Here is a 19,380-nt window from a genome sequence, read left to right as displayed (position 1 = left end):
GTACTTAAGAATTAAGAATATAGAATCGCATTGGTTTGTACAATACTATTGACTTAAAATTTTGGAGTATATTCATCCTCAAGATCTCAGGTTCAATTCTCTTTAATATCTATTTATTTTTTTTGCTTTCGCACCGGTTTCCGACCCACCAAAGGTGGACGACTAATCTGGCTCGTGCGTAGAGGCATGTGCACTGGCCAAGCATTGTTTCCCCTAGGAATCGAACCCGGTATTCCCCGGGTACGTCCTTGGAAGGAGCTCCTTGCCACTTGAGTCCAAGCAACTTGGTTCTCTCTAATATCTATTTAGGTGAATAAGTTTAACTTAAAACAAATTAAGAATGGAAACAAGAATTAAAAGAGATTTATTAAAAGTAAAAGACTCGTATCGTGACTTTAGAGTGTACAAAACTCGACCCAGTTATAATCTAGAGGACATGATTTTAATCAAAATATTATGGATCTTGTTATTATATAGTTGATTTTGATCAGATTATATTCATACTGTCAAGTAACAAAATTTTGGTGAATTGTTGTTTATTTTTGTATAATAGTATTATCATATGAGTTATTTATTGATTTATTTTATTTTATTTTTTTCAAAAAATGGATATGCCTTACTATTGGATTGTTTGTCTTGGGATTAATCCGGCTTTGTATATATATCGCCTCATTCTTATTGAACTCGTTTATCATCAGAATTTATCGGGTTCATAGTCGGATTTGGGTCTAAAAAGTTTGTCCCGTTTTAATGTTACGGTCGGATGAGGGACACACAAAACCCTATCTAGCTCATTTTTTGTACACCTCTAATATGACCTACATGGGTTGGGTTTAGCGGTAAAGACTAGACTTCTATAGCGTGACAAACAATGGATTGGGTTTAGTGAAAAAGACTAAACTTCTATTTCGTGACATACAATTGTTGATGACTAAAAGTGATATGTATTCACATTTAGTATCTAACAAGTCTCGACGAATATGTCTCTAATAGAAAGAACATATGCGCGCAAAAAAAAAAAGACCCATCTTGTGTGAAATGTTTTCTCAAATTAAAATGCAAGATATTTTTTTAAAAGTAATAATCATGTTACGGCATATATTACGGCTCGTATATATGTTTCATTCTTCCAAGCGAAACTGTTATTTAAAACATGGGTTCACGTTTTATTTCATTTGCTAAAGGAAAGAAAATTGCTGGGGTCTTATTCTCAATTCCATGGTCCAGGACTTCATAATTTGGTATCCTCATCGTACACGATTACTTCAAAATAGTAACAATGCCATGATGACACCTATAAAGGCAATACCATTTAATCATCTTATGAGTGGACAAAAATAACCAAAAATCAAATCGAACCGGTTAACCAAACTTTACTAAAATTAACTGAACCCATAAGTTTTGGCCTTGTACTGCATAGGTTTTATAAGCTCCGACTCTATCTAAAACTAGTATAATCTTATGTTGGTTTGTGATAAACAACCATAATTAGTTAGTTAGTTAAAAAAAATTAATTGATTGTAAAGTACATATTTACTTAATTAGTGTCTGATATACCTATATCTTGATTCAACCATTAATTCTAGTTTGTTGATGCTTTATAGGAAGTATCAAGATACATTACTTCAGCCATCAAATCTATACAATTGATTACCAAACAAATCTATTACAATTTAATTAGGGCAGATTATAGAAGAGGGGTTTTAGTGTAGCTAGCTTATCTTCAAATAAGCACACGAAAGATTTCCATTCTAATCCAATTGGCTCAAATAACAACCCATGTTGCCACTAGTTTTACAATACTTTTTCTTTTTTTTGACAAAATAGGATTCAATTGTATAAGTTAATGAGATATGGAATGTTCCACTTTTTCTTAGAAAATAGGACCACAAAACCTATATTTCTTTAAATTTAAGATCACATATACTAATCATATTCTACCATTGACCCTCATATATGAGTTTATTAATGGAAGTCATATTGATGAGGGGAAAGATGGAATGTTGACCTCGTGTAATTCTTAACACACATCTCTTATGTTCAGTCCTGAACATATACAATGGATCTTAATGATTGATAATAGACGATCAAACAGATCTTAGATAAGTTTTGATACCATCTTAAAATTAAAATTGATTGTAATTCATGTCTATAGAACTCATTTATAAGATGAGAGATTTCTCACACTTATAAACTCATTTTCATTTTCATGTTATATCTTACTCCCCTCGATCCTATTTAGAAGAAAATTTTGACTTTTTAGATTCATTGAGTAATTGACGTATCTTGTCTATATTCTAGAAGAAAAATATGACATGATACTTGGTAGGAGATTTCGATTTGATACATTATCATCATATCATACATTTGTAGTCGATCGGTCATAACTAGGATTGTCCGGTATCATAATACCATGGATTTCATCCAAAAAAAAAAGAAGGAAATAAATTATAGAAAGCGGAATACTATGTGCCTATGGAATTTTCCAACATGATAATATCGATTATAAACAAAATGCTAGAAAAATTTGAATTAAGGGCGAAAAAAGTGGCCCACGTTGTCTATTGAAAAAGCAGCATGCATGCGAACCTCCACTGTGGTTGGAACTTGCTTTGCCCGTTAAACAAGTTTAGCCTAAAACACTTATAGTCCCCACACCCACATGACTTTTGTTCTCTCTTTTTTTTCTTCTATAAAACACCAACACATCACAAATAACTCTTCAACCTCATAATCCACATACTTCTCTTCTCTTCTCTATCCCCCCCAAAAACATTCAAAGTTGGAGGTGCAAATAGCAAAACAATGGCTATAAAAAAATCCAACAAACTACCACAAGCTGAAGTTATCAAGCAAATTGTCAAAAGATGTTCAAGTTTTGGCAAAAGGCAGAGTTACAATGAAGAGGGTCTTCCTGAGGATGTACCAAAAGGTCATTTTGTAGTTTATGTTGGAGAGAATAGAACAAGATACATTATTCCAATTTCTTGGTTGGCACATCCTCAATTTCAAAGTTTGCTACAAAGAGCTGAAGATGAATTTGGCTTCAATCATGATATGGGACTTACTATCCCTTGTGATGAAGTTTTTTTTGAGTCCTTAACTTCAATGATGAGATAAAAATTAAGGATTGGTAGATTTTATTAGTGGAGATTACCAAATATAAAATCCCTTTGTCAAGTGGTGGTTTTGACCAAGTCACCCTACTAAAGGCACGTTTAGATTTAAGGTGAGTTTGGCAGAATCATGCACACCGCTAGTGATTTTACAAAAGCTGCACTTTGGAGTTTGAACGAAATTACGTCAAACCAGCACTAATAACATTTTAAGTTTGGTATTGCAATTGCTAAATTGTATATATAGGTCTATATATGTATATGGATTGATGTCCAAGTAGAGAATTTCCTTGGCAATGTCATTTGTATCTTGAGTAATGATTTATTAAATGAAGCAATGTTCTACATTGGATGAGGGCATTTTGCCTCTTTTAATTATTTGAAACCCTCTTTGATTTAACTTGCTTTTGCTTGTTTGAGAAATGAAATATTGAAAGGGTAATGCTTAATTCCAAATAAATTGTTTTAGGCATTAATCAAATTTAAACATTTTGACAGCAAGATATAAGCTCCAAAACACATAGATTAAACCCATATCTAATGATGGGGTTTGGTCAAACCTTACATTATTAGAGGTGTTAGGAGCAAAGGGAGGGGGTAATAAAATGAAGAACAATCAAAACCCCAAAAATTCAAAATAAAAATAAAAATTCATGATATGCAAAGGGATTTTGCAGGGTGGAATAGGGTGTGGGGTATATTTCATAGTTATTTTACAAATTTGATAGTTGCTAGTGTTCTTCTATAGTTCTACTTCTATCCAATTTTAATTTTTTTGGTAAAGTATAGTTCTATTCAATTAGCATGTGAGTAATTTGTAAAGATGAATGTAAGGGATGTATCAAGAGTAGAATGATTGAGACATGAATAGGTTATCCTAAAAGTGCAAAATTTTATTGCATTACGAAATGCACTAGCAAACTTCACATGTATGTATACATACTTTTATAAGTTTATTAATTATGCATGCTATATATTTTATGTCACATCCCTTTCAATTACAATTCAAGGTAAGCTAGATTCTCTTTCTTTTTCCCTCTAAGAAGTTAATTGACTTGAAGAATAATCCCTCCAAATAAACAAAGCATTTTGAGAAGTGGCCATCATCATGTTAAGGGAAAAGTATGAAAATTAGCCACCAAATTTTTTTCATGCATTAGTTTTGCTTCTTTCCTATCTCACTCACTTAACATGTGACCTAAAATGTAAGTAACTGAAATTGGATGTGTTTAAATTCTTCATCTCAGGCCATGATTAAAGAAGTTGCTACTTATTAGTCTTGTGGCCCAATTCTTGTTTTTGTTAGTTATGAGAAAAAAAATTCAAAGTTTAGAAAAATCTTTTCATGAAAATAATGCTTGAAAATCATTTAAATTTAATAAAGTTTAGGAAAATTTTAAAAATTCGAAGAAAGTAAACTTTGAAAAGAAAAACAATTGCATAATTTAATGATACATGATCTTCAATTAGGATGAAGTTTTCCCACCTCCAAAATCACTTTGAAGTTCGTATGAGGAAAAAAAGTACAGCTTTTATGTCGTTCAGATGTATATTTCCATATAGAAACACAGTTTTTTTATGTTGAAAATACACTTAAGATAAATCATGTAATTTTTTAGAAATATATATGGAGCATCTGCAAACTTATTCCCTCTCAAATCATACAGCTAATATGAGTTTGGACTTTTTCAAATATAGTTCATTTGCTCTTCCACCCGAAATAAAGGACCTAAAGTACTTGTCCATACAATTAGAAGTGCTATTTTTTTTTTTTTTTTGAGGGGAATTAGAAGTGCTATTGTTGAGATATTTTCCTTATAAATTACCTGAAAAGTATATAGTAAATAGTATTTACTAAATACGTTGGCAACTTGGCCACATGTTACTGTCTACTTGGCAATAGTTGCAATTAAAAATTGATCATAGTTAAATCAGATTATACATATTTCATGTCAACAAACCCATGCTTAATAGGCTAATCCAGCTACATCATTGTCCATCTGAGGCACATGGAAATGGGGCCTCATTGTCTATAAAATGGGTCTTCCGGACAATTAAGCCCTTAATCATTTTGTCCTTTCCTTAATTAACAGATAACAAAATCCGATTACCTTAGCCACAAAAATAAAGCAAAAGTTTAGGTTCTTTTCTTTGATATCTTAGGTTTCAATCACAGAGATGTCCCTGCAGTGATGGATTTTGATTTTTTTTATGGGGGTGACAAATATTTTCAGAATATGTATTAAACAGTTTTAAAAACTAGCAAAATTATGGATTGGTGCAGTGGTTTATTTTCTTGAATCTAACATAGAGAACGGCAGTTCAAACCCACGCCCATAGGGTGTTTAGGAGCTCGTCAATCCACTGTGATACCGATGTAACATATGAAATAATATGCATAATATGACAGTTATAGGAAACTTGGGGGATCCTATGGGTCTCCAAGGAGATCCGCCACTGCGTCCCTGGTCTGATACATCTTTTACATGGCTTAGAGTATATGCAATGGAAGAATTTAAATGTATTAAGTATAGGTATTGTTGCCCCATAAGTATATCTCATATGGTAAAATATTGCAGAGACAGTTGATATGTTGGAATGCGGAGTCAACCTGTAATCTCCACTTCTCAACATATATGAATTTAGCCGCTAGATTTTTTTAAATAATATCTATCGCATATAGGCTTAAAGACATCGTGGCATAACCATCGAGGTGAAAAAAAATAATATGGTATTATTAGGTATGTACATATGTTTTAAAAAAAAAAAAAAGGTATGTACAAATGAATCTCAATTATCTTTTGGGATTCGTATACTCATTAGTATACATAGCTATTTTTGTTTACCCAAAAACACTTTGTGCACAAGTTGAAGAGGCATGGGTTTCTTTTCTCTCGTGTTATGTGTGGGTTATAGTATAATAATTTTTTTTTTAAGGAACTCAAATTAATAATTAACTTGCTAATAAGTCAATAATGTCACTTAATCAGATAAATTAGCAATAAATTAAGACCTAGTTTCTAAAAAAAATAGTATATTCTTTTAAACAAAATAATCACTAGAATTTCATGTATGAAGAAAGAAAATAAACGTATAAAATGTTTTAAATGAAAAGTTTTAGTTCCTTGTCTTATTTTGGTTCTACCGTGACAAAATTTATCTTAAACAAACACAAAGTAGTTTCTGTTTTTTTTTGGTAGAATAAATATTTTCTGCTTATTTTAAAAATCTATGCATTAGTGTTTTAATTATTAAATATCTCTATTTACCAAAAAAATTAAATTATTAAATACAACCATGTTTAAGAGTTTAATATTTTCTTGTAATCATATATCCATAATGGTAAGATCTTACTTCATAAGATTTGAGTCTCACACATCTTTAATAAAATAAAAAACTAAATGTAATGATATAAAGTAGTTATTGATAGATGATTAATGAATCTCGTTTAACAAAGAGTTATATTAATGAATGATGTGTGCACATTTAAATACTCAAAAATATATTTCTACATTTCAGTTAGAGTACACTTTCAATTAAGAGGTGGTCCTCGGTACACCCCTTCTGGATCTCTCTCATACCATTGATGATGCAGTATATATGAGATGAAATGTGGAATTTGTTTTCTTGTTTTATTTTCGTCTGGTTTTTAGAGAATAAGACTTTGACCAGAAAATATGTAAAGTATGGTCAATAATAATTAATTATTTGAGTCTAATCACCTCATTAGATGAAATGCAAGAGTTTAAGATGAGACGTGTTCTCCTTTAGTAAAAAGTAAAATGATCTATATGCAACAACAAAAAAATGCACTAGAGTATAATTGAGTTTGCTTTTACAATTTATTCTTACTTAAAGTTAAAAATTAGAATTTTTTATTCTAAAATTGAGTTTTACACTCACATTTATTGTTCAAATCACTTTTACATAAATTTGTCCAAACATTAAACATTTTACATTCACCTTACTTAAAATAAATTTTGTCACGGTAGAACCAAATACTCCCTCCGTCCCATATTATAAGGAAAAAAAAATTACACTTATTAAGAAAACTAAAACATAGTAGTTTGCAACATAGTTTCTTATGTTATCCTTGAAATAAGTTTTATAGAAAGATGTAAAAACAATTTTCATTGGGTTATTGAGAAAATGAAAGATAGAGCAAATTGAATGCACTTTGCATTTAATTTTTCTTTGGAAAAGATAATTTTTTGAAACAACATAATTAAATATGACAAAAGTTGATCTTTTTTACTTATAATTTGGGAGAAAGAAAATGAGTTTTTTTTCTTCTTATAATTTGGGACGGAGGGAGTACACGCTAAAGGGAGTATTGATGATATGATTAGAGCAGTCAAAACGGGCTTTGGATTTTATCGGGCCGGGCCAAAAAGCCCGGTTGAAAACGGGCTTGAAATATACTACCCGAGCCCGGCCCTACACGGGCCGCGGGCTTAACGGGCCGGCCCGTATTAAAAATTATATATTTTTTTTAAAAAATAAGTACTATAAAATACTGAGTAAATAGTCAATTTCTCCCTGAAATTGTAAGTTTCGTCAATTATCCCCTTGAAATTAACAAAACTTCAATTACCCCCCTGAAATTGCACAACGTTGATCAATTTACCCCCTCCGTCAAATTTTTCTGTTAGTTAACATGACGTTTTGCAAATACCCCCCTGAAGTTTTGTACTTATGTGCAAAATGCCCTCTGAACTTGAAAATTTATATATTTTTTTTCTTATCCTTAAAAGTGACTGCATTATCACTGAATTGTGGAGCATATTAGCTCTAGATATGATATACAAATTTCAAACGTGCAAATAATCATTTTCGCCTGTGAATGTGTAATGAGTAGTCACAATAGTCCCTCCTCAATATATTGAAATTGAAAATAGTCTTTGATTGTGCACTTTGTTGTTCAAAATAATCTTTGACGATAAAATAATCCTTCCATGTTAACAATAACTCTTTTCTTATAGGGATTAATATGACTGTAAACTGTAACAACCCGTTTTCCCAACTTGAAATTTTTTGCATAATAATCAGAGTATTCAACTTAAACAGGATGTCACGCTTCTTTAAAAGATAAATAGAGTAAAATTACTATTTATATAAAACATATTTTATCAATAATTCAAAATACATTGCAGCGGAAAACATTTCTTATTCAACGTAATGGCACAACGGCCTCAACATAAACAACTTATTAAAATTCCGTTTTAGGTGGTTCATCAACATAAATCATAAAAATATGTAACACATGGAAAACAAAACAAGATCCCCATCGCGTTAAGTATCAGAGCGACTCTAAGACGACGCGTGAGAGAGTCAATTCACTTCAACAATTATTCCTGGTTATCTGTACATTATCCACGTAGAGGCAACATTCAAACAGAAGGGGTGGGATTTCACATTCAATAATAATAAGCATATAATTCTATAAAAGAATTTAACAGCACATAACAACATCTATTCATCATTAGTAAAATCATAAACACTAACTTAAGTAAGAGAATTTATCAACATAAACAACAACAATTAAACAATGTTAATGCTTCACATAGTTTCAACTATACATCATCAATTAACTTCGAATCATCATTAACAATGATGCACATAATTCCTCAATAACAACTCATTAATTATTTCGACAACTTGACAACACGACGACAACACCGACAACTCGACATCAACGACAATGCAAAGACAACAACAACATCAACTCGACAATGTAACAACAACAACTTAAACATGCATGTGGTATCAATCAGGGCATCAAGCCCCCAACTTTAAGAGCGAATAAGGCTCACAGGGCATCAAGCCCCCAACTTATAGAGCATAAGCTCTTAGGGCATCAAGCCCCCAACGTATAGAGCGAAAAAGGCTCACAGGGCATCAAGCCCTCAACTTTAATGAGTATGCATGGACTCAGCAACCAACAACTTTAACAACTTAGAAAACTTCGACAACAACTTACAACTTTAACGACATTGACGACAACAGCGGAAACGACAACAACAACGACTTCGCATCATAATTCATCAATTATAAACAACATCATGTAACATCATATTCATCAGTATATACATTCATATAATAATTCATCAATCGTGAATAACATCATGTAACATCAAAACATAGGTTAAATAATCTTAAACACCTTAATTGAATTCATAGTACACAAGCTTTGAAGTTTGAAGACAATCCATAAGTTTTGGGTTGACCTAGAAATAGTTATGCGGAATTTTCATAAAATTTCACTAAGACCTCCTTGGAGTATTTTCATCATAACTCAAAAACCAAAAATCATTTTCAAGTCAAACCAAAGCCACAGGAAAGCTAACATAATTATCTACAACTTTCATTTTTACACCAAAGGCCAATTCAAAACAGAAACATGTGAAAAAGACGCAAGAACATGAAACAGGAGATGTTGTCACTGTGTAGCTCTCGGGAAAAACCCAATTTTGACTTCCCAATGCCCAAATTTGATTCCAAAACTTGTCTAACCATTTCTATACATGATAAGGCACTCAAAACCATATAAAACTTGACCCAAAATATTATTTTAGAAATTCACCAATTATCAACCTAATTCATCGGATTATCTACTCTTTCTACGATCAATTTTAGTTTCAAACCCTAATTCTACAACATCAAAACCTATTAACAACTACAAGGTTAAACTCTTGTTCAGGATTACATACTTATGATTGAAGAAGGTTAGTCCCACCCTTACCTTATATTAGATAATCGGTCTCTACGAGATTGCTCCTATTCTCTTTATCTGACTTCTCACTTTCTCCCTTTTCCCCCAAAAGCAGTTTCACGTAATCCTTATTTTCTAACTCTAACTCTCCCCTTTATGTAAATCCTTAACCTACTTATTTTTCCTTATTTCCAAATCTGCCCCCAAAGCCTCATAATTCTATTTTAATTATATAAAATATTTCTATAACAAATAACAAATATATCTCTACCTCAAATAACAAATATATCTCTATAACAAATATATTTCTATAACATATATATTTCTACACCAAATAACAAATATATTTTTACACCAGATAACATATATATTTCTACACCAAATACCAAATAACAAATATATTTCTACACCAGATAACATATATATTATACTAATAAATACCAACATATAACATAACAAAATATCACTCATCAAAATAAATCGACTAAATTATAAAAGACATCTAAACTCAATAAAATAAATAAATAATAAAATAGTGCGTTACATAAACAAGTACTTATAAGGATTGATATGACAATTCTTTAAAAAAATGGATTGATATGACAATAAATAAATATACTAAGAGATTTATATGACAATATTAACCGAACGTTATAGACTATTTTAATTGATGTAGTTCACAAGATTATTTTAGAATTTTGATATATTAAAGGGCTATTTTGACTATTATGATGACTATTTATCCAATTAAAAACTATCAAAACTATCCTACCGACTCAGAACACCAATTTGCAAACGTCGACCACCTTTCCAACAAATGAACCAACCCATGACATCACGAGACTCTTAGGGTGTGTTTGGATTGAGGGTTTATGAGAGGAAGGTTTATTTATTTATTTTTTAAAAATTACGGACTATATAACATGCTTTTCTAAAATAAATTAAGTGTGATTGAAGTATTATGTAATTGTGTATCATATTAATTTGTTAACTTTTTAAAAAATATTTCATAATGTCCGTAATTTAAAAATGAAAAGTGAACCCTCCCATCCATTCCCTTCATAAACCATCCATCCAAACACACCCTTAAATTGATTTGATCGAGAACACCACGAGACTCTTTTTTTTTTGGAAAGCTCGGTATCCGATCCAAGAAACACCACGGGATTCTTAAATTGATTTCTAAAGTACTCCACTTGGATTTTATTATAAGAAAAATAACTAATTACATATAAAAATATCAAGAAAATTTGTTAACCTCATTTAATTTTGTTGATGTAATATAAAAATAATTGAATTTTCTAAACTACTCTTTCTTTTCATTTATTTTTGTACGTGAACTTATTTTATTGAAATATTTTGAGAATAATATGGTAAAGTTAGTTAGATTTAATTATATTTACACTTGAGATGCAAGCTCGGCTCAGTGATAAGATTTTAATTTTGTAATTTCAAGATACAAACTTCAAATCCCCTCAATGATGGTTGAAAAATGACCATTAATTAACAAAAAAGAAATCATATTTATATATGCATAAAAAAAATCATATTTGTTCTTATGGGGTCTTGATAATCTAGAGTTTAACATGAAGTAAGTGAAATATAATAAGATAGATGTGCAAAATATATTTATATTGTTGGTGCATGATCTTTTAACCTTTAGTTGTTTATAAGTAGAAATCAAATTTGATATCTGAAATTTACAACACTCACATGCATTGTGTACCAACCATTTATACAAGACTTTGTGATCTTTAAACTCATAAATTAAACTAATTAATAAATCATTCTATTTTAAATTTGAATTGAACCGCAATTCTTGATAATGAAGACTTTTTCTAATCTATTTTTTTAAAGGTGTCATGTACTCTTCAAGCATTCTTTTATAAATAAATAAATAAATAGAACTTTTCATTTAGGTTTATCCTTTAATTTCAGTCTTGTAGATATTATTGAAATGATGACTAAATTATACATCTTTACAAGTAAACTCCTATCTACAATTCTAGAAAATAATATAGCCAAAAACATTGTGATTATAGAATAAAAAAGTAGGTCTAATCATATCATTAATCATAACAATTAAAGCTTTAGTCAAGTCTATCCATTTAAAAAGCACATATTGAGAAATTGATAACTAGATGTTAGTCAAAATGGAAAGACATGGTATCATATAGAAAGACTTACTTTTGGAAGTTGTTTGGCAAATCTAAAACCCATTATTGATTATTTGAAGAAGCACACAAGTAGGTGTTCGGTTGCTGAAGAATTTGTAGGGCAAACATGTCAAGTGCATGAACAATAAAATAAAGCTTATGTTACCCAACGTACCAATTCTTTACTATTTTTAATGTAACACATTCATCATCTTTTGCATCCAACAAGGCCTAAACTAAATACCAAACACAAAAATCAACAACCATTGGAATAATGTAATCTATATACTATCAAATATGTCTCCTAAATTTCAAACTAAATGTTCTACTTTATGTATGCACAATTTCATCGAGACCAAATGTCTTTGTCTTCATTGGTTTCTTTTGCTTCAATCCATAAGCGGATTTTAGGTACATTCTGAAACAGTGTCCTTCATATTTTAGACTATTGTTTTGAATTTTAATTTAGCTTGCACATGACATGTTTATGAATTATTATTTTTCATTCGTGGTTGAGCACTAAATTGAGTATATGGTTATTTAATCTTTTCTTCTTTTTAAATTAGTTGACCCTTGCATTTGATTTCAGCTTATGCTTATCAACACACGTGTTTGGTCCATGGTATTTTTTGGCCAAACCATCAATAATTCCTTAAGTTGAAAACAATCGATTAGAAATTTGGAAATTCCTGTTTTTGAGTCAATGCCCTAATATAATTGATAAAAGAAATAGTTAATGTAAATGATATTCAAATCATGTTTGCTATTAATTCTTTATGCATAGTCTAATCAAATGTACTTTAATATTTTTGTTAATCTAGTTCCTAAAAGTCTTTGATAATCTAAAGTTCGGTCGAAAGATAAGTAAAATATGAACAATTTATTCTTTGGTGAAGTTATTTAACCACTTGAATCAAATTGTTTGATTATGTCCTTCAACTTTCATTCCGACTAGTTTCTTATATATGCATTGATAAGCAAAATAATGCTATGCACTTTTTGCTTTGTATGAATATAAGTTGAATTTTCTTATGACTTGATGTCAACTCAATAGTATATGTCAAAAATGTTTATTATACAGAATGCCAAACAATCAATATTGGAGAAAATCGAAGTCCTTATATCAAAAACAAAAATTGAAGTCCTACATGTCACTAGAGATAAAATCCCAAAACATTTATAAAAAAATGGACATGTATCAGTTGATTTTGTAGCTTTGAAGTACGTCCAAAATCTAGGATATAATATCAAAGCTTATCCTGGATCCATAGGACCTCCACGGAGAATTTGATTATAATAGCATAGATACAAATTTAGGCTTGTTTATGCAAATAGTCTTGGTAAATATACGTCATTTGTGTTTTCGTCCCTAAACTTACTAATCTTTTCAAACAGCCACTGCAATTACTAATCACTTGGATTTTGGTCCTTAAAACTTGATATAGTATTCGTTGAAGGAGTGTATGAGAGTAATCTATCTACTCTTAGTCATCTAGGTTTTCAACCATGGTTAACTGCCTAGTAGAAACACTGTTGAATAACTAATGAGGCTTAATACCTATATTACTACGTACCTACAAAGAAATCAAAGTGGAATAAAAAAAACTAGTGTGAGCTTATCATTGTCTATTTTATGATAAGTTTTACACAGCAAGCTAAATTTTGGTAAACTCTCAGTGACACATACATGAAATAGAAGGGCTAGAGCAAAAAACAATATTTATCTAAGTTCAATTATACTCAGGAGAATTACAGACACAAACATCAGTGTCCACATTTTTTTTTTACTATATAGTCTATGTACAGCATCATCGATGAGGTCCCTCTGATACTTCTAGAAGTAACAAAAAGTGCTAGTGACCAGTTTTCTCTTTAGAAGAAAATAATTGACTCAAACCATGTGAATTTTGCTTCCCTGTGGCAGAAGCAGAAGGACGTGAATTTGATTCAGTAAGCATATAACAGCTTCGGCTTGACTTAATTGAAGAATTTGTCGAAAAGTTGCCTTCGGTGTCCGAAAGACATGATGTGGAACCAAAGTTGTGTGAAGATGAAAACTCATCATTCATTCCTTGAATGTCAGAAGTAGAAGATACACTACATGCTTCAGCATGATCAATTTCATCTGAGGTATACGAGCCATTAGAATTCGACCAGCCATAATTCGGTTTAATGGAAGATTCATTTGTTTGAAATCTTTTAGAGTCAGTTTGTGGGCACATTGCTTGTAATTGCCTACCAAGTACATGTAGTGTCTCCTGACATTCTGCTAGTTTTTTCTCTGCAGCTGCTAGTTCTGTGTCCTGTAATGACATTAAGGTATCGAAAAACTATGATTGAACAATGAATTTATGGATGAAATAAATGTAATAAAACATTCATCAGAGCTGTTTCTAGTTCAGGTTGGATCTAATTACACATAATGACATTACAAAACAGCTGCATAAGATGTTGCCAAAATATATAAATAAATAAAAAACAGATACAGTTGTGATTCTACGAAAAGTTAACACAACCTCGATTTTAAACAAAGAGAGAATTAAATGTTGAATCAATTCCATTACTGAACCTATTTGTTTATCTACTTTAGCATGCAGAACATGTACGACGGTATATAGGAAATAATGCAGAACCAACCATCACCACTATGATATGTACTAGTAAATAATGTAATGTAATTACCTTTTGAGTATTGATGTCATTATTTTCAGCTGAATTCGTTGCACACACCAGACACTTGTCCCTTCAAGTGGCAAACAGAAAGAAAAATCAGAAAGCACTCAGTAACAAATCACAAAGCTCAAATTATACAGTATGTATGTAAGCTATCATATTGTTGCCAATGGGCCTAACCTTTGCATTTTTTCCTCAATATCTTTGTGCCTCACCAAAGAATCGTGATGACATTGTTTTTCCTCCTCTAGATCATTCTTTAGCTCATCTATTTTTTCCTTTAGAAACTTATTTTCAGCTTCTAACTCTTCTACATGTGTTTGAAGTGACTTATAAGACTCTGTCATGCATTTCAGCTGAATCTCGGCCAAGTTGTATGATTTATGAGATGACGCCAATTGCGCTTTCAGTTCTTCCAGAAGCTGTTCATGTTCCACTAAATTCGCATTTTTGTCCTTAAGATCAAGCGTATCATCTGATTGTTTATCTACGGCGTAGTTCTTAACTTTGTTACCAATTTGCACACTGGCATTGTCTGATGAGCATGCCATTTTCTCGACTTCAAGGAAATCGTCCATCAGTTCTGAGAAAGTTTCACTTTCGTGATTCTCAAATTTAACTGAGCTTCTAACTCTACTGTTACCAAAATGGTCAGAAACTGAGGATGCAAGTGACTCAACAGGACTTCCCGGATCCTTGTGCCAGCCATCAGATATAGAAGTGATGCTCGGTGAATTACTAGAAATTCTACTTGAAGAACTCCTATAATTGTTTGCCAAATTTGATTTCTGGGAACTTCTTTCTTGATGAAGAACTTGTACCTCCGCTTCTAAGCTCTTAAGTCTGTTAACTGTTTTGGTGTACAAGTTCCTAGAAGCCTGTAATTCAGCATTACTTGAGGCCAAAGCTTCTTTCAATCTCTTTGTTTCTTCTTCAAACACCTCCAATTGTTTTGTAAGAACCTCGGATTCTTGCAGGCCATTAGTTTTTCTTTGATGGATTCCACTGATGACGTGGCGTGTACTTTCAACTTCTAGCTTCATTTGTGCCAATGCAGCAGGACCAGGCAACTTTTTTCTCAACAGACCACGAAGCCGATGGCACTCGCCCTCCAGCAAGGCAATAGTCTTGACATCCTCGGTGTGTCGTTTGTTTGCCACTTCTGCTGATTTCATAATCATGTTCTTCTCTTCATTTCGGATATCCATCTCCTTAGAAATCATATGCAGCTCATACTTCAAAGAACTTACTTCTTTCTCATACGACTTAACATTCTTCTTTTGAAGCTCTAACTCGGACTCAACTTCGGACTTTTCTTCTTTTAGTTTCACAATTTTATTTGAACTTTCATGAAGTGATCTCAGAAGGGAGGCATTTTCATGAGCTTCTTCGCGAAGTCCTTTATCTAATTTGTGTATTTCTGCTTCAAGCTCTAACTTGAATTTCTCCCACTGTTGAGATTTCATAAGAATCACCTCTTGTATTTTTTGCTCACTTTCCTCCTTTACAGTTCTTATCTGCTTCATGCATTCTTTCAGAGCTCCATCTAAGTGAGCTATTCTCTCGTCGCAACTAAGCTTCGAAAGAGTGATAGATTCAAGTTGGTGTCTTAAGGAAACAACTTCTGCATCAGCTTTCTCCCAACCTAAAATGCATACAAGTATGAATCAATTTTATCTGGTATTTTTCTGTTAGAACAGCTACTCGGTTCAAAAGTAAAAAGATACAAAAAACGCGAATAAAGAATGCATGATGTTTGAGCACGGAGTTTGGCCATTCGCACCTACCTCTCTGACTACAGTGTGATTACAATACCTTTTTATTGATCAAGCTTACACTTAGAGTTTACAGAGTATAACTTGTACTTAAATACTACGGTCTAGTTTACAAGATACCGACTTGTCCACTTATCAGTAACTATGAGTCATACCCCAATTTTTCTTAACAAGTAGAATATAGAAAATGAGTGATCTCTCTAATTATTTCATATTTCAACTAATATAAAGTCTATAGACGAGTTTTTATTAAGTCCTACCTGAGACGGCTTCCTCGGCAACTTTTGCGTGTTGTTTAACCAGACTTTCCTTGTTGTCTAATTCTGAATAAGCTGCTGATAAATTTGCTTCCAAATCTTTTATTTGATTCTCCATGTTTACAACTTGATCTTCCAATCCAGACATACGCGTGTATGACTCCATTGAAATTTGAACATAGTTCTTATTTGTGCAATTGTCCTGCTGAGAAAAATACATAAGAAAAGAACAGGACTAGTGAGCAATTAAGCTTGTTTTAGATATTAAAAACTTTTCCATCCCAAGCATTAATAATTAAAAAAAAAAAAAAAAAGTACCTGGTTTCCTAAATGTGCCACAGAAGACAAGGTGGAACCAACAGAGTCAAGTGTAACAAATGGTTTCTCAGCCTTTGTGATTTTGTCTGATGATTTTTTCTTCCACGGCCAACCTCGACGGTCCATCTCAGAATTCTACTACCCTGCTCAAAGTATGCTCAAATTGAGGACTAATGCGCATAACTTTATCATCATCAGGTAAAAAGTATTTAACAGTATTGAATGATATTATTCTTGTTATAAAATCACATCAATCATAAGAAAGAAGCTGAAAATACATTCTATAATCAAAATTTGTGTCAGTGTTGGTACCTAAAAATTATAAACCTTTTTACTAGATTTATCCAATCAATATTTCATAACTTATGTTAATGACAGCATATTACAGTGATATGATGCATTTTCATTCCCAACAAAGGTTTTTCTTTTACAAAAAAAAAGAAAAAAGAAGGGAAAATTACAAAACCTTTTAACCACCTATCAAATGGCCTTTCCTTGCCAGCTGTAATGTAAACCATGTAGCAACCACATTTCAGATTGAAGGTGTGTCTCGTGTTTAAGACGTATCACTATCCAACACCGACACGACACTGATACAAATAGATTCAATCATTTCTATTTTCTTAAATTTATTATTGTTAGTGTCGGTGTAGTGTCCGTACTTCATGTACCATAAGCTTTGTAAAAATAGTCCGTCTAAGCTAAAATATTCATTTAGTAAACATTATAATGGGTGCTTATATAAATAGAAACATTAAGAAAATGTAGAATGAAAAATATAACATACCAGAAGGAAGTGAGTGATGGAATGAAGAAGAGCAGAATGAGAATGAGAATGAGATATGGCTGTATGAAAGTTCCAAGAATGAATTTGAATTTGAAGTGTTAATTAATAGTTATAACTGAAGAGAGAGAGAGAGAGAGGAGCGGGGTGGCCAAATGTGAGCGTGTGTGGTCACTGTTTAAACGCTCCTGTGGCTCCACCTTTATTACAAAAAACAAATAACAAATCATATTATAACGTCGTCATAGTCAAAGAATATATGCATTGGATTTTTATTTTTGGATTATTACAAATACAAGTACAAAATTTATTGTGTAAATTTTGTCCATTTGAATAAGGAAGTTTCTTTTTCCATGCTTGTAGTTTTGTGCTATGTCGTTTTGTGTTCCTTTTTCCACATTAATTGTTGTCGTTTAATTGGTGAGCATTTTCACACTATATGTGTGAATTTGAATGGTTATAAAGACTGGGTTGTTTTGTTCCTTTGCTATGTTGACATGTTGATAGAATTTTGTTCCTATTTCGTAGTAGTTGTGTGCTTGAAGTTCATTCATGTTTTATTTTCGACCAATTGCATTTATAAAAAAAAAAAACAAGGGATTATTCAAAATAAACTGTGACATTGAAACTTGTAAGTATTGTATAGATCCCATGTATAGGTTTTTACATTAAGCTATAATAATTTCCATGCGATAAGAAACAACATATTTTTTAAGATAATGATACTGATTCTTTAAAAAAAATAACGACACTGATAGAGTTTGAAACAAAAGAAACAATGATAAAATATAGTGATAATGATTTGGTTGAAGTCTCACTTTAGGGATTTTGAACGAGGTGAAATTAGGGTTGTACTTGTTTGGTTTAGTTCAATTCGGATATGAACATGAAAAAAAAAATTGACTTGAATTATACTTTTGAATATGAGCAATGATATAGAGTCGTTAGTTTGAATTTTACACATTTATACATCCACATTGATTATATCCTTTTATGTGCTCTCTCTGGTAAAGGGTAGTTGGAAGAATTCAAGTTTACTTATGCTCCAACGTCAAGCATATCCATCACATTCTAAGGTATTATTTGTTTTGAGTATAAATCTTCTACGATTTTGTTTTTTATAAAACGTCAAGCATGTCCATCACCTTTTTAGGTATTGTTTGCTTTGATTATAAGTCTTTCACGGTTTTTTTTCTTTTATAAAAAGGTGCTTGTTAGGTTAAGGAGTGTGTATATTGTTTATAAAGTACAATTGATCTCAATTATTAAGCAATGTGAAATTTTTCGGTGTGTCAGAACTATAATTCTCAATCGAGGCTAATAAAGTATATGATCTATCATCTATTCTTTGTGGCTTAGACTTCGCACCCACATTACATCGCCAATGATCTAGTAAAAGGACCAATAGATGGTGGAACTTGTTGTTGTCGTTACAAAGGAGGGTGTGGTACATGTAAGTATTTTGATCCCAAAGTCAACGAGAGAATGAGTGACAGGATACATGTATTGAAAAAGGAATTACGTACCTTTGTAAAGTATTGGTTACCCGAGTTATGATGAAGAAATGACCATGAGAGAGTGATGGTGCA

General features: G+C 31.6%; 2 protein-coding genes across 4 annotated transcripts; one reads left to right on the top strand and one right to left on the bottom strand.

Annotated features, from left to right (window-relative positions):
* Positions 1-2,605: 2,605 nt before the first annotated feature.
* Positions 2,606-3,501, top strand: LOC11434912 (auxin-responsive protein SAUR50). The gene has a single exon (XM_003612100.3). It carries the CDS (start codon positions 2,806-2,808, stop codon positions 3,118-3,120), a length of 315 nt encoding a protein of 104 aa, XP_003612148.1. The 5' UTR covers positions 2,606-2,805; the 3' UTR covers positions 3,121-3,501.
* A 10,074-nt stretch (positions 3,502-13,575) lies between these two features.
* On the bottom strand, positions 13,576-17,980 carry LOC11420540 (filament-like plant protein 5). Of its 3 annotated transcripts, XM_024784123.2 has the most exons (7): positions 17,795-17,978; positions 17,474-17,597; positions 17,008-17,150; positions 16,693-16,894; positions 14,838-16,302; positions 14,667-14,727; positions 13,576-14,287 (listed from the first exon to the last, which is right to left on the bottom strand). In XM_024784123.2, the coding sequence occupies exons 3-7, from the start codon at positions 17,131-17,133 to the stop codon at positions 13,838-13,840; spliced, it is 2,304 nt and encodes a 767-aa protein (XP_024639891.1). In that variant the 5' UTR covers positions 17,134-17,150; positions 17,474-17,597; positions 17,795-17,978; the 3' UTR covers positions 13,576-13,837. The 3 variants fall into 3 exon arrangements, with proteins under 3 accessions (XP_024639891.1, XP_024639892.1, XP_024639890.1); XM_024784124.2 differs by lacking the exon at positions 17,474-17,597 and having other exon boundaries at positions 16,693-16,891; positions 17,795-17,980; XM_024784122.2 differs by lacking the exon at positions 17,474-17,597.
* Between the last annotated feature and the right edge of the window lie 1,400 nt (positions 17,981-19,380).

Source organism: Medicago truncatula, chromosome 5 (assembly GCF_003473485.1).
Source record: "Medicago truncatula cultivar Jemalong A17 chromosome 5, MtrunA17r5.0-ANR, whole genome shotgun sequence".
Taxonomy (NCBI): domain Eukaryota; kingdom Viridiplantae; phylum Streptophyta; class Magnoliopsida; order Fabales; family Fabaceae; genus Medicago; species Medicago truncatula.
The sequence above is the reverse complement of the archived record's forward strand: the minus strand, read 5'-3'. Positions and strand labels throughout refer to the sequence as shown.